This window comes from Diadema antillarum, unplaced genomic scaffold (assembly GCF_040938485.1).
Source record: "Diadema antillarum isolate AM-2024a unplaced genomic scaffold, OU_Dant_1.0 scf00000127, whole genome shotgun sequence".
Lineage (NCBI taxonomy): Eukaryota > Metazoa > Echinodermata > Echinoidea > Diadematoida > Diadematidae > Diadema > Diadema antillarum.
In genome coordinates this window covers 212,622-226,123 of record NW_027271016.1, presented here as the reverse complement: position 1 = coordinate 226,123, position 13,502 = coordinate 212,622, and the positions used below count along the sequence as shown (strand labels likewise).

Here is a 13,502-nt window from a genome sequence, read left to right as displayed (position 1 = left end):
GAATAGCTCTCTTGTAATAATAATAATGATGATAGTAAGACTCTTATAAAGCGCTCATTTCTACCTAAAAAAAGATACTCAAGGCGCTATAGAACAGAGTACATATTGTGTCACGTTACGACAGTATCACAGAAAATAATAAACAAACAATAAACAAACAAAACAATATACGTATACACATAAACATAATTATACTCTTCCCCTAAGAAAAATACCCCCGAGAAAATGTGTACAAGCCAACCAATAAGTCACGTCGTTAAGTAGGTCTTGATACTAAGATATTTTTATTTTTGCATCGATCTTATCACCGTCATTTTCTTTCAAGTGATTTATCTTGTAACAACAAACTACTTACTGCTTGCATGCTCAGGGAGCTTGATACAGATGTCACATACGGATGCATTCACTTGATGCTTTTGTCATGCAAAGTAGGACAACCCCCTCTTGCGTTGCCTAGGAACGCATTCCCTGAAACGTCAGCAGCCAATCAGAGGTCGGCAAATGGTCGTGAGTTGACCATTAGCGCATCACCCGCTATGTTTGAATGCGCAGACACTGCAAAAGTTGGGCAGCCCACACTCGTATTCGCACGAAGCAATATCGCTGCATACGTACATTGTACGTGTACATAATATACCACGCACTTTATGTTCGCCACTTGCACGAACTTCCTCTCCATACACACGACATAAAGGCGCATTTGATAGCAAAGTCGAATCCACTCAGCCTGACTACACGGAGGCTTCTTTTATCGTAGTTGCTGCCTGTGAAGCCGAGGTGGTTTGGCTTTCTTGTCTTTGTTTCCGACATCCACTGATAAGACTCGCCGAATTCAAGGCCGCATTTACTTCAGCATTCGTTCTCAACTTCCAGATATTCTTCTGACATTGAATCGCCGTAATCATGGCACTTCGAACAAACAACGCAAATGTAAGTGACTTCTTAATCTTACAATTGTGAGCACATGTTATGGATATCTACCCGTAAGTAGGGCCTACCAGGTGTGGTTTAAATAGGCACCTAATAATTGGTAATGGTAAGGAAGGTGCAAGGGTGTGCCTGCAATTCACCATGTTCACTGTATGAAAAATTGTCATGCAACACTTGTAATTGGATTTTTACCCAGTTAAAGTTTTGTAGGGTGGGAAAAAGGTTTGTCATGGTCCAGAGACTCCAACCCCAATCACCTTCTGATCTGCGGAGATTCTCCCCCCCCCCCCCCCGAAACCCCTAGCAAACGGGAGACTCCAAGTTGATGTGTGCGAAGCGCAAAGTTCCTAGGGTTCTAGATGTTTTCTGGTGCTATCTAAGGCTTATTTTTTCAACATACGATAGAAATAAGTAAGAAAGCCTTTCCATCGGGAGACACAGAGCCAGGGCGGGAGAAATCAAATCTCAAGCAGGAGAACGGGAGATTTTGCAAAAATGGGCTTTCGGCGGGAGATCTCCCGTCGAAAACGGGAGAGTTGGAGTCTCTGCATGGTCATCACACATGATCACGGTCATGACTGTAGAAAAGCAAGCCACCCATAATTGGAGTTGGACCATATTACACCGTGCAAAATTTGATCACAAGCTTTAGGCTGGCCGGCCCTACGTAAATTCAGAAGTAAAACCGGTAAAGCCACATGACATGCATGTCGTCAAATTTGGGTACGGAGGTCGAACCACCTTTTCAATGTGCGGGTTTTTAACCTTGTTTAAATTGTAGCTTTAAGTTAATACAAGTAATCTACCCCAATTAATGCAATGTAACCTAGTTTCAACATGATTAATTTACATTGAGGTTGATTTTTAACTCTAGAAATCTAACTATTATTAGATCTCTGTATACTGGTGCACACCAAGCAAAGCTGCCCATAATTCATTTCAACCACAACACCAGCAGCTACACGCATGTAAAAATCTATTATGCTTTCATGGTTGAATTTTGGCTTGGAATGGAAGGTCGAACCTTTTTTTTGTGTGTGTTTATTTTTTCTAGTTTTGCTTGCTGCTACAGGGTAAAAAAAACTTTTTTGTATTAAAACCATCTGTGTTTGAAGCATTCTAAAGCTGAACGGCTTTGTACATTGTCACTTGTAGTTAGAATCTCTATTTACATTTTCAATTCCATTGCCGACAAACATACACAGGTGAACCTCTATGGTGGTGGTAAACTGTTCAGCGTCAACAACGAAAATGCCAGTGCGAGGTTGGGTGCCAAGTCCATGGCCGCCAAACCCGCCCAGAGGGCTGCCCTTGGAAACATCAGCAATGTGGCCAGGACAACGCATGCTGCAGGCAAGAAGGTAAGCTTACTGGATGAATGGGGGTGGGATAATTTGTTCATTCGGCTTGTGCAGGAAATAAGACATTTTTACTAAGCTTGGGAAGGCAGGAGAAGTGGAAGTCATTGAACAAACTTTCACATAAATGTGCATGAGAGGTCGTGTATACCAACGTAGTATCCAATAGTACACTGCTACTGGCTACATTACTTGAATATTGTGAGCCTCCTACAATGTCACCATCCTTGTTCAGTCAGTTTGTTGCATTTTGGGTTTTTCAGCCCAAGGAACACAATAAATCCCACAAATCTATACATGGCACTGTCGATTTATGGACTGCATGTTGTGAAATTGTCGGGATGACCTTTTTAATGAATCTGTTCAATAACGGTTATTTTAACAGGTGGTCAAAAAGGACACAAAGCCAAAAGCCCTGGCCAAATCCAAAGCAACCACTTCTCTGCAATCGGTGGTCAACCTGCCTGTGGACAATAGGCCCAAAGATGTTTGCCGGTCACCCTCGCCCGAGCCAATGGATGCCATGGAGGTTGACTCTGCCATAGAAGCATTCTCACAACAGCTTGTTGCAGTAAGTGTATACTTTGACTAACAGTAGTTAGTAGCCTAATCTTTGCGATTTTGATCTAGCTTTGCCTACATTTTGCTCAATGTTCTTTTTCTAGAGACAAATACTTATTGGTGGTTGTTTGTTTGTTTTTTTTTTGTTTTTTTGTCTACATAGATGATACGCCCCTTTAAACAAGTCCAAATTAAAGTAACATGGTTATAGAGACTGATAACTGGCTCTGTGGTACTTGAAAAAGAAAATGCCGGAAGATCAACTGGATATGATTCTGCGTGCATCGTAGTGGGTATCTTGTTGAGTATTATACATAGTGTAGATGGGGCCAATTTCAGATATGCAGGATGCACAGGATTGGAAAGCACTGTCTGTGTTCAATGTAGATGTTCTGGATACAAGGAGAAGAATTTTTATTGAGTCAAGAGTCGGTGGTTGTGGAGAGTGATACTGTGACAGAAGCGTGCAGAGATAGGATGTGGCTTCTCCCATTGGTGATGACAATAAAAGTTTGCAAATTGAAATACTTTTCCTCAGCTTCAAGTCGAGGATATTGACCGCGAAGACGGGGACAACCCTCAGCTGTGCAGTGAATATGCCAAGGAGATTTACATCTACATGAGGCAGCTGGAGCGGCAGTTCTCTGTCCCTGAAGGCTACCTTGACCGGGACGACACGCTGATCACGGGTCGCATGCGCCTCATTCTGGTCGACTGGTTGGTGCAGGTCCATCTTCGGTTCCACCTCCTCCAGGAGACTCTCTTCCTCACCGTCCAGCTCATAGACAGGTTTCTTGCGGTAAGAAAGAATGATTTTAGTCGTATCCCCCCCCCCCCCCCCCCAAGCATTCCTGCAAATGTTAATCCCCAAATAAATGAACACTGTCCCTATTGGAAAGGTATCTGACGATGGAGAAGGTTTGCCCATTTGACATTTAGTAACTATGCACAATACTTTGAAATCCCTTCCTGTCTGACATTTCCAAAGCAGACATCAATTTCTGTACAATTTTCATACAGTGGGTTAGTAATTGTTTTATATTATGCTCAGACAATGAGAATGCTTTTCCTTTCCCCTTCAATCTTTATTCTTAAATCTAGTGTCTCTCCAAATTCTATCTGAATCTGAAATACAGGTATGCCTGTGTGGATCTAGTTCAGTATGATGGGATAGTTTAAATTTGTTGATTAGAAATTTTATTGCAGGCCTGTACAGACAATTTCTGTACAATTTTCATACAGTGGGTTAGTAATTGTTTTATATTATGCTCAGACAATGAGAATGCTTTTCCTTTCCCCTTCAATCTTATAAATTCTTAAATCTAGTGTCTCTCCAAATTCTATCTGAATCTGAAATACAGGTATGCCTGTGTGGATCTAGTTCAGTATGATGGGATAGTTTAAATTTGTTGATTAGAAATTTTATTGCAGGCCTGTACAGACAATTTCTGTACAATTTTCATACAGTGGGTTAGTAATTGTTTTATATTATGCTCAGACAATGAGAATGCTTTTCCTTTCCCCTTCAATCTTTATTCTTAAATCTAGTGTCTCTCCAAATTCTATCTGAATCTGAAATACAGGTATGCCTGTGTGGATCTAGTTCAGTATGATGGGATAGTTTAAATTTGTTGATTAGAAATTTTATTGCAGGCCTGTACAACTCAAATGTACGTGGCTAGGCACAATTTTCAGACCTCTGCACATAATGCTGGCTCCAAACTACTGATGAAATGAGCAGTTTTGTTTGATGTGGCATATTGGTGACAAGTGATTTATTATGTGCAGTGCTACTTTCAGGTTTGACAGTCGAGTCCAACATGGGTTACCACGTTTTGATATTTCAAATGTACCATCATGCTACTAAAACATCAAGGTGTGCCTGGGGTTGGTTACATTGATGCCCAGAGTTGTAGCTGTTTTCAATCGGTCAATGCTCCATGTGTATTCTTATATCTGAACCATGCAGGAACACACAGTGTCAAAGGGTAAACTACAGCTTGTTGGAGTGACCGCCATGTTTGTTGCCAGCAAGTATGAGGAAATGTATCCCCCAGAGATCAACGACTTTGTCTACATCACCGACAACGCGTACACAAAGACTCAGATTAGGCAGATGGAAGTCATCATGCTCAAAGGACTCAAGTTTGCTCTCGGAAAGCCCCTCTGCCTCCACTTCCTGCGTCGCAACTCAAAAGCTGCTGGGGTACGTCTATCCTTGTCGGAGGTTGCTTTCTGAACTACTTGAGAGCTAAAAAAAACTTCTACATTTTTTTTTTTTCTTATAGCAGCTCAGAATGATCAAATTGCATGTTATCAGTACATTGCGTGCATCAAAATCTGTCTTCATGTAGTCCCTGTGACAGATTAAGAGATTTTATGCAAATTACTTGAAATGACTGGTGAACTTGAATAAGTGATAAAAAGTAAAGATCAAAACAATAGTTCTGAATTTATTTCTGTGCTGCAACAGCCTTTACCTGCTGGGTGAAAATGGGATAATGGACCAAGATATCCATGATGATGCCAATAAGCTACTCGGAAACGCTCACATTTATTTCTTTCTCTGGTAAACTTGTAAAAACTTGAGGGAATAAGTGGACTTTTCAACAAGACTGGGCATGGAGTAAGAAATTTATATACAAATATACCCATTCCAAAATCACTAAATTTGCATTTTGAAAGGGAGAAAAATGTTACTCAAGCAAGCATTGGCAGTCGGTCAGTAATGCAACTTTGGACCAAGGCTGTCTCCTTTCCATCTACAAATCTTTGTATTCCTCTTTCAATCTTTTAAAGAACAGCTGCACAGTGTCAATGCTTTTCTTCATGGTTTGTAAATTCCTAGAAAAGAAATGCGTTAAAAAAACGAAAAACAAAAACGAGTTGTAAAACTTTCATCCCATCACTTGTTCCATATACAAAATGCCATTGGCAGCTCTAAGATTGATTTTGAGCTAGAAACAACTATGGTAAGATCAGAGCAAACTTCTCTTGGGTTTACAATCTGCACTAAACTTTTTTGGGAAAGGGCAATGAGAAAATGTCGTAAGGTTTATACAGTGTATGAGGTTTTTGTGAAAGCTAAATTATTGCTTCTTGCTGGAGTGCAACTGATTGTTTATAGCTGTGAACCGGAAGCCTACATGGACTAGCTTTACTCGTGCTCACCGTACATAATTTGTGAAAATATCAACTCTAGGTTGATGCCCAGAAGCACACACTTGCCAAGTACCTGATGGAGCTGACCCTCCCAGAGTACGACATGGTGAAGTACGACCCCTCGGAGATTGCCGCTGCGGCTATCTACCTCTCCATGACTCTCCTGGATCCCGACAGTCGATGGTGTTCCAAGATGGCCCACTACAGCATGTACAGCGAAGAGCACCTGACTCCCATCGTCCGAAAGCTGGCCAAGATCGTTTGCAAGGACGACTCCACATCACAGAAATACTCGGCAAGTTTCCTCTTTCTTTTTTTTCATCCCTTTGCCCCAAGGGGTGCCCAAGAGATATTTTCAGGTCGTGTGTTTGTCCACCTATCCACTACAACTTTGTCGAAATTTCAAGAAAATTCCAAAGCAGATATAACTGATATCAAGGCTCGAGTATGAAATGCCAGGTTCAAATGTACTGAACAGACTTGTCAAAAGGTTACATTCAAGTAGGTAAAAGATTAAAGGCCATTTGAGATTTGGTTACATGTCATTTACCATGGTACAATGGCCTACAGTAATGTCATTTGGAACAATAGGTAAAATGGGAGAATTTCAGTGAAATGCTTGAAATGAATGGTCAAAGTCAGGGTCACTAAGCACTGGCAGACAATTTAATTTCCTGCCTTTCCTGTCTTCTATAGTCGATTTCACATCAGCCTGATGTTTCAAAGTAGCACGCTATTTTCAAAATCTCGAGCTTGGATTGTCATAACCTGATAATGAAATGGCGGGCCATTTCATTATATGAAGTCAAGTTAGCATGCTAAATTGGAAGTTAAGCTCAAGCAAATTTCTAGACCCAAACTAGAGAAATTTCTAAAATAGCCTGATTTGTGAACTAGTGCCATTGTTTGATAATGTGAATTCGCCTCAAGAAATTAGCATGATGCATCCCGTAGTGCCTCACAGCATGTGCGACCCGACTGATCGAGGCAACCTGCACACAAAATGGTGATTGCACAGGTAATTTTTGGAAGCCGCATGCTCTACCAACGCTGTTTACGCATGCTCAGCTATCAAATTGGCTCAAAAATTTCTCACATTTTCTTCAGGTTGATGTGAGTAGGAAATGAAATGGCATGCTAATTTGCGATCTTGAAATAAAAAAATCTTGAGCTTCGATTTTCATCAGTCCGATGTGAAAATGCCTATCGAGGTAGTATGATGTAAGAATTTGATAGACATGTTCTCTTAGCTGATTAAGACTAAATTATGCTGAACTGGTTGGCATACTTCAACGACATAAATGCAGTGAATTTGTTTCGTCTGATTACACTTTCCTGCCCCCCTTTTTTTTATTCACCACAGGCTGTCAAGACAAAGTATGCCAGCAATAAGTTCATGAAGATCAGCACCATCCCAGAACTGAAGTCGAGTCTAATAAAGCGACTTGCTGAGGAATCATAGTGTGTGCATTCGCGTAGAACTGCAATGATAGATGAGGCAGTGGACTTCATACGCTGGTGCGCTTCCATACATTGAGCAGACAGAGACTGCCTCCGCAATATCCCAAGACATTGATAAGGACTACAGATGGGGCATTGGAGACGAGTCCTGGATTCTTGGCAATATTTCACCAGCTGAGAGATGGGAAGTTACGACCACTACATATTTTAGTGATGTATTCACCAACGTGCAACAAATGTCGGATGTGATTTGTCAAAACGACCAGCCGTGTTAGTTTTTAGCATGTGTAGTATATATAATTGGAAGTTTTAGCTGTAAACACGTAAGAGCAGATCAAGCAAATGTATGTACAGGCTTTTGCCCATATCCCCTCTCCCAACTATCCTCCTTTGTGAACTACAGTTAAACCTGGTTTAGCTGCCACTTGTTTTATGCAGCCACTAAAAAAACCTAAATACCCCCTCCCCACAAACCATACACCCTACCCCTTTCCCCACAGGGAATCCCGTTATGCTGTAGCAAGGTTGGATGTTCCAAGTGTACCTATATGAGGGTTCAGGATACAACAAGGTAACTTTTTGAAGCCCGCCGCACACTATACGACTCGCGACTCTATGACTGACAGATTTTGGATCTGAAATAAACAAGCATGTTAATTCTGAGGCTATTGTGATTTATTTTTTAATCCAAAGTCTGTCAGTCGTAAGGTTGTGAGTGGTATAGTGTGTGGCGGGCTTTAGCTGGATTTGACAGCCCCATCATTGCAGGAATTCCCCTGTACTGTTGTACTTGGTTTACACTAGTGGTCACATGACTGACATGGCCAATGGCCAATTTGCCTTGTGCAGTCTGTGTTTCACTGCATTTGAAAAGTGTCCACCTGCTTCAAGTTTAGCCCGCTCAGCCCTTGTGCCAAGGTTTCTCTCTGCTAACATTTCCACCTAAAGTTAAAGGCCCTTGTGTAATACCGATCAAAAATGTAAACTATGGAAGAAAAAGAAAATGGGGAAAATGAAAATCTTCTTTTTTTTTAAATGGGGGACACTTTGTTTCTAAACAATGACACTCTGGGTGACCTTTTGCTGATGTATTCAAGAGAATGAAACTCTGCTAAAATGTGGTGTTATTGTATACTGATCAAATTTGTAGCCGATCAGTCGTTTGTGGCCACCTATCTATTAAGTATGTAAAATTTCGCTATAGTGGGTTCTGTAGACCGGTTTGACTGTTTGTCAATGGAAACTTGAGCACTACATTAATGTACAATATTTTATGTTGAACATAATTGGTGTTTCACCATGTTCATCATTGTGTAATAAGAGTTCATTTTATGGGGTAAAGATGTTATCTTGGCACGGAAATAATGGAATTTTAAACACCTACTTACTCAGATCCATGTATGTTTGTCCTTTATGAATATCATCGGGTAGAAATATTTTTTTTTGGCCATCCCCTTGCGTCAAATGCTGCGTGTATTGGCTGCATTTAGATTTACCATCTTTCCCATGTTTGAAACACCTTACGTTTCCATTCCCACTATCAAAACCCAATGGTAAAGGTCTTTTGGATCGCGTTTCTCGAGTTGTTACATTTATCACCTCTATCGCGAGATGAGAGGAAGGCTTTGTCACTGCGCTGTTTGACTCGAGGAGCAGAGTTCATGTAGTTGGTGTGGGTAGGTCCAAGCTATAAGCGTGTTTCAAAACGACTTTGCATTTATCATCTCCACAGAAATAGTTTCTAGCTCAAACGCCTTAGAGATCACACTTTTTTCGGTGTTCCAAAAGCTATTTCTAACCCAATATTCAAAAACAGCTTTGCATTTATCATCTGCTCAAATCTCCCTGAAAGTTGTCTGAAAACCTTAATTCTGTGACAGAAGTGAGTTGATAAATACACCCCTTCTTTACCAATGTACACTTTGGTGTTGAACATGGAAAATTACCAACAGAGATGGCAAGAAGCGCTACAAGTTACAGGGTAGTTTGCAAGAGTTCGACTTTGGTTTCAGGAGGAAAGCACAATCTCCTGCATAGAATGCCTAACGTGCATGATGAATATTGAACAATCCTTACAATTTGATAAGTAACAAAGAATAGTCTAAAGAGGAGACAATATTCCCCCCCCCCCCGTCTTATGTAATCTGTACAAAGTCTGTTGATCATGGCAAATGTTGACCTCGTTTCTATTCATTTCTTCTTTTTTTTACTGTTAATCACTACTTGAACCTTTCATATTGACTTGTTAGTTTTAATAACCTGTTTAAGTTTGTTGTGCATGTTGTTATGAGCAAGTGAACTGCAGGAAATACACACCCAGAACAAATGAGTGGTATGGTATTCATGGCAAGAGTTGTTAAATTGACATCCAAACTGGATTTCCTCCATACAGCTGTACGTGACATGGCTACTGATTGCATTTTCCATGAATATATGCGCGCAATTTAGGTTACAGTTCAAAAATGCAGTTCTGTGACTCTTTACGTTGTAGATTTCTACCAAAATCTTCCAAGATGAGCTAGACCAGTCTCAGAATTAACATTGACAAATGTACATTGATTGCAGAATGACCTGTGACTTGTTACAGAGTTGCTGGTCTCCCGAGTCTTTTGGAGGCTTCCTCAAACATCAGTAACCCTGTTTGGATACAGAAAATGTAAAAATCTCTAAAAATGCCGAAATCATTTTTTTTTGCCTAATGAAAGTACACTGTATTCATAACATGAAGTATCTCCCTGTGATTGCTCTTGAAATACCCAATTTTGACATGGGAATGTTGGCAGCCCCGATTCCAAACCTATACTGTATATCAAAAGTTATGATGCGAGCCTGCAAATTGCAACTTTTCAAAAAAAAAAAAAAAGGACAAGTTTATGTATACATGTACAAGATATAAGTTGGATCACTGTAATGCTGATCATTTCTAGCATCTTAGGCAGGGTTAGGTTTCATTGAACTGGGCTTCTAAAAATGCATCTTTCAACACCAAGTTTTCAAATTACATGTACTCTAAATGTTTGCTATAAAAACTGCTTGCAATTATTCTGCATTAGGTTTCAAGGTTATGTTCAGACTGTCCAAAGAGGTTATGTAGCCGTAACAGCATCACATTGTTGAACATGAATATTTTAGAGGTGAATTAGCTTGTGAAAGAGCAACTTTTAACCACGCGCATTTCCTGTATTGTGTCCTTTCATATCTAGCACGTCGCACTTAATCATGCTGTCATCCAACTGTGCACCCAAGTAAAGGGACATGTATGTTTTAAAAAAAGATGTTAAGCAGTACAAAATTAAAAGATTTATTGAGATTATGTATTTTTCTGTTTAGTAGATTTGTGTTTTCTTGTTTCAAGTGTGGATTGCTATAGGTGTGTGTTACCCCAATCAATACAGTTGTACACACTACTATGTACAATGTATTTGCAGCGAGTGCGTGTAGTGTATTTTGTATGTCTTAGTTTTCATTTATACTGTCAACCTTGCTTAAAGGGTGTGTACAGTTCTGATCGAGGTGAAGATTTAGCTTTTAACTTTTTGTGAGATATTCAGAAACCTCTCTATGAGATGTCAAAGAGCATGCGGTTCTAAGGGGTATCAAAACTTTATTCGATGAAAATCGGTTTTGAAATGGCTAAGATATCCAAAAACAAGGTAAAACAAAGAGATACTAATAAAGTTGGGGCATGTCGCTTTTTATTATTAGCACTTTTTTGGATATCTCAGCCATTTGAAAACCAATTTTCATCAAATAAATGTTGAATCCTTCTTAAAATTACATGCTCTTTCATATTTCATAAGAGGCTTTTCATTATCTCACTTAGGAATGTTCAAAACATGAATCCCTACCTCAACTAGTACTGTACAGTCCCTTTAAGTCAACCTCGCACAAGTCGAATAATCACCCAAGTCAAAGGTCTTTTCAAGTCCTCTTCCCTTTATATACTCTCATAAGTCTAAGCTATTTCTTCAGTCCAAACAGATTTGACTTGGGGAAGGTTGACCGTACATGTATACACACATGCTTGCGTTTGTCCATATTTTTTCAAACACAGTACTTGTACTAATTTTTACAATTCAAACAGTTTGTCGTCCTGTTCATCACTACAATGTTTATAAAGGAGCACAAAATGACTGTCCTTTAAATCAAATTATGGGAAACCAAAGCCCAAATCTATGTAGATGTGGATTGAGTGAAAGTTTGAGGAAAAGTAGACAATTCACAAGTTACAAATTTTCAAGTGTCCACAATGTCATCGCTGGCTAAGGAGACTTCTGCACTCCATGACATTTTGGATAAGAGTTTACGAGTTGGTTACCAGGGTGCTACTTGTAACTGGTCATACGCCCCGTATGTATACATCACTCTCAGAATGTGTGGGGAGATGCGAGGTAATCGGCTTTGGAGTGAAAAATTTGGCTAACCCCCTCCTAACACGTCAGCATACAAGCAACCGAGGTGTGCATACTCGCGTCAAAAAGTTCAAAGTATGCACTTTGAAAATGTTTCTTGAGGGTGAAGTCCACCATACACTGGTTGTATGTGTACATTACTCAGTGGGTAACTTGTACGGCAACATAAAATCAGACATCGTATAGTTGGCCCTCTAAAGTGGTAGTGAGAAAAAGAAAGAATACATGTATAAAATTCAAGTGCTCTTTTAGTATGCTAGAAAGGTGAAATTATGTACAAATATTGTCCATAATGATGTCCTGAAGTGTAGCACAGTCTCCACATCAAGCGATGATGGCACCGAAACCAAATTCATAACTTTTGAATCGATTATCCGATTTTACTCGAACTTTCACCATGTTCTACTACGATACAAACGTAATGCTGATTTCATTTGATCCACATTTTATACTCGAGTCTAGGCTTCCTTTAAAGGACAAGTTCACCTTCATAGACATGTGGGTTGAGTGAATGCAGCAATATTAGTAGAACACATCGATGAGAGTTTGAGCAAAATCGGACAATCCGTTAAAAAGTTATGAATTTTTGAAGTTTCTGCTCAGTCACGTCTGGATGAAAAGACTAAACTATAGCTTGTGATGTCACATGAGTACAACGATATAAAGAAAGAATAAAGAAAATTCAACATATTTCCATGTTTCTCGCATAACAAAAGAACGCTTGACTTCTCTCTTTCAGAAGGCAGGGGGAATAATATTACCCTTAACATATGTCAGTAGCAAGTTAAAGAAATGTGCACTTCATTCAAAAAGTAAAGTTTTGTGAAATTCTCTTCTTCTTTTCCTTTATATAGTTGTACGCATGTGACATCATACACAGTAGTAGTCTTCTCTTCTAGCAGTGACTGCGCAGATACTTAAAATATTCGTAACTTTTGAACAGATTGTCCAATTTTCCTCAAACTTTCACTGATGTGTTCTACTAATATTGCTGCATTCTCTCAATCCTTATGTTTATGAAGGTAGACTTGTCCTTTAAAAGAAAAAAAAGAAAGAAAAAGTTACCAAAATGACAGCAATTGCAACACACATCATTTGGCTTTCCAGATTTATTACACGAGCTCCGACACACGCTATTGGAAATTTCATTGAATAAAATTGCAGTAGTCAAGTGCAGTTTGTATCTGTAACATGTATGAGAAAGAAAGGGGTACTCTCAATCATATTTCTGATTGCCAAGAGGTGGGTAATCCTTCAATGTTCCAGGTCTCAAAAAGAAAAAAAAAAAAAAGGAGACAAGAACACTTATTTCAAAGCATACATCCAATAAAAGAAAAAAGCAAAATCAAAGCATTGTTCTTCTAGAAGTGGACAGCAGGCGCGGTAATGTGTTTAGATTGACAAAACTTTCACGGTTCAAATAGTTGGCAAAAGGCTATTTCATTTTATTAAATAAACTACATGTACAAACATCCCTTGGACTGGAATGTTTTTCCACAAAGAGTTTACACAATGTGAGATAAATCTCCATTCTTACCACATCCAATCCTATCAGGCATGAAAACAATTTGAATACATGTACAGCGAGCCATTGTATTGAACAAGGTTATAACAAAAT

General features: G+C 39.5%; 1 protein-coding gene across 1 annotated transcript; it reads left to right on the top strand.

Annotated features, from left to right (window-relative positions):
* The first annotated feature begins 818 nt into the window (after positions 1-818).
* Positions 819-7,738, top strand: LOC139720332 (G2/mitotic-specific cyclin-B-like). The gene is made up of 7 exons (XM_071631694.1): positions 819-930; positions 2,136-2,291; positions 2,674-2,859; positions 3,388-3,648; positions 4,819-5,055; positions 6,052-6,306; positions 7,375-7,738. Exons 1-7 carry the CDS (start codon positions 904-906, stop codon positions 7,471-7,473), a joined length of 1,221 nt encoding a protein of 406 aa, XP_071487795.1. The 5' UTR covers positions 819-903; the 3' UTR covers positions 7,474-7,738.
* Positions 7,739-13,502: the final 5,764 nt, after the last annotated feature.

Coding starts and splice junctions, on each gene's coding strand:
- LOC139720332 (XM_071631694.1), top strand. CDS start 904: ATGGCACTTCGAACAAACAACGCAAAT. Junction 2,292..2,673: donor CGCATGCTGCAGGCAAGAAG/GTAAGCTTACTG, acceptor TTATTTTAACAG/GTGGTCAAAAAGGACACAAA. Junction 5,056..6,051: donor GCAACTCAAAAGCTGCTGGG/GTACGTCTATCC, acceptor TATCAACTCTAG/GTTGATGCCCAGAAGCACAC.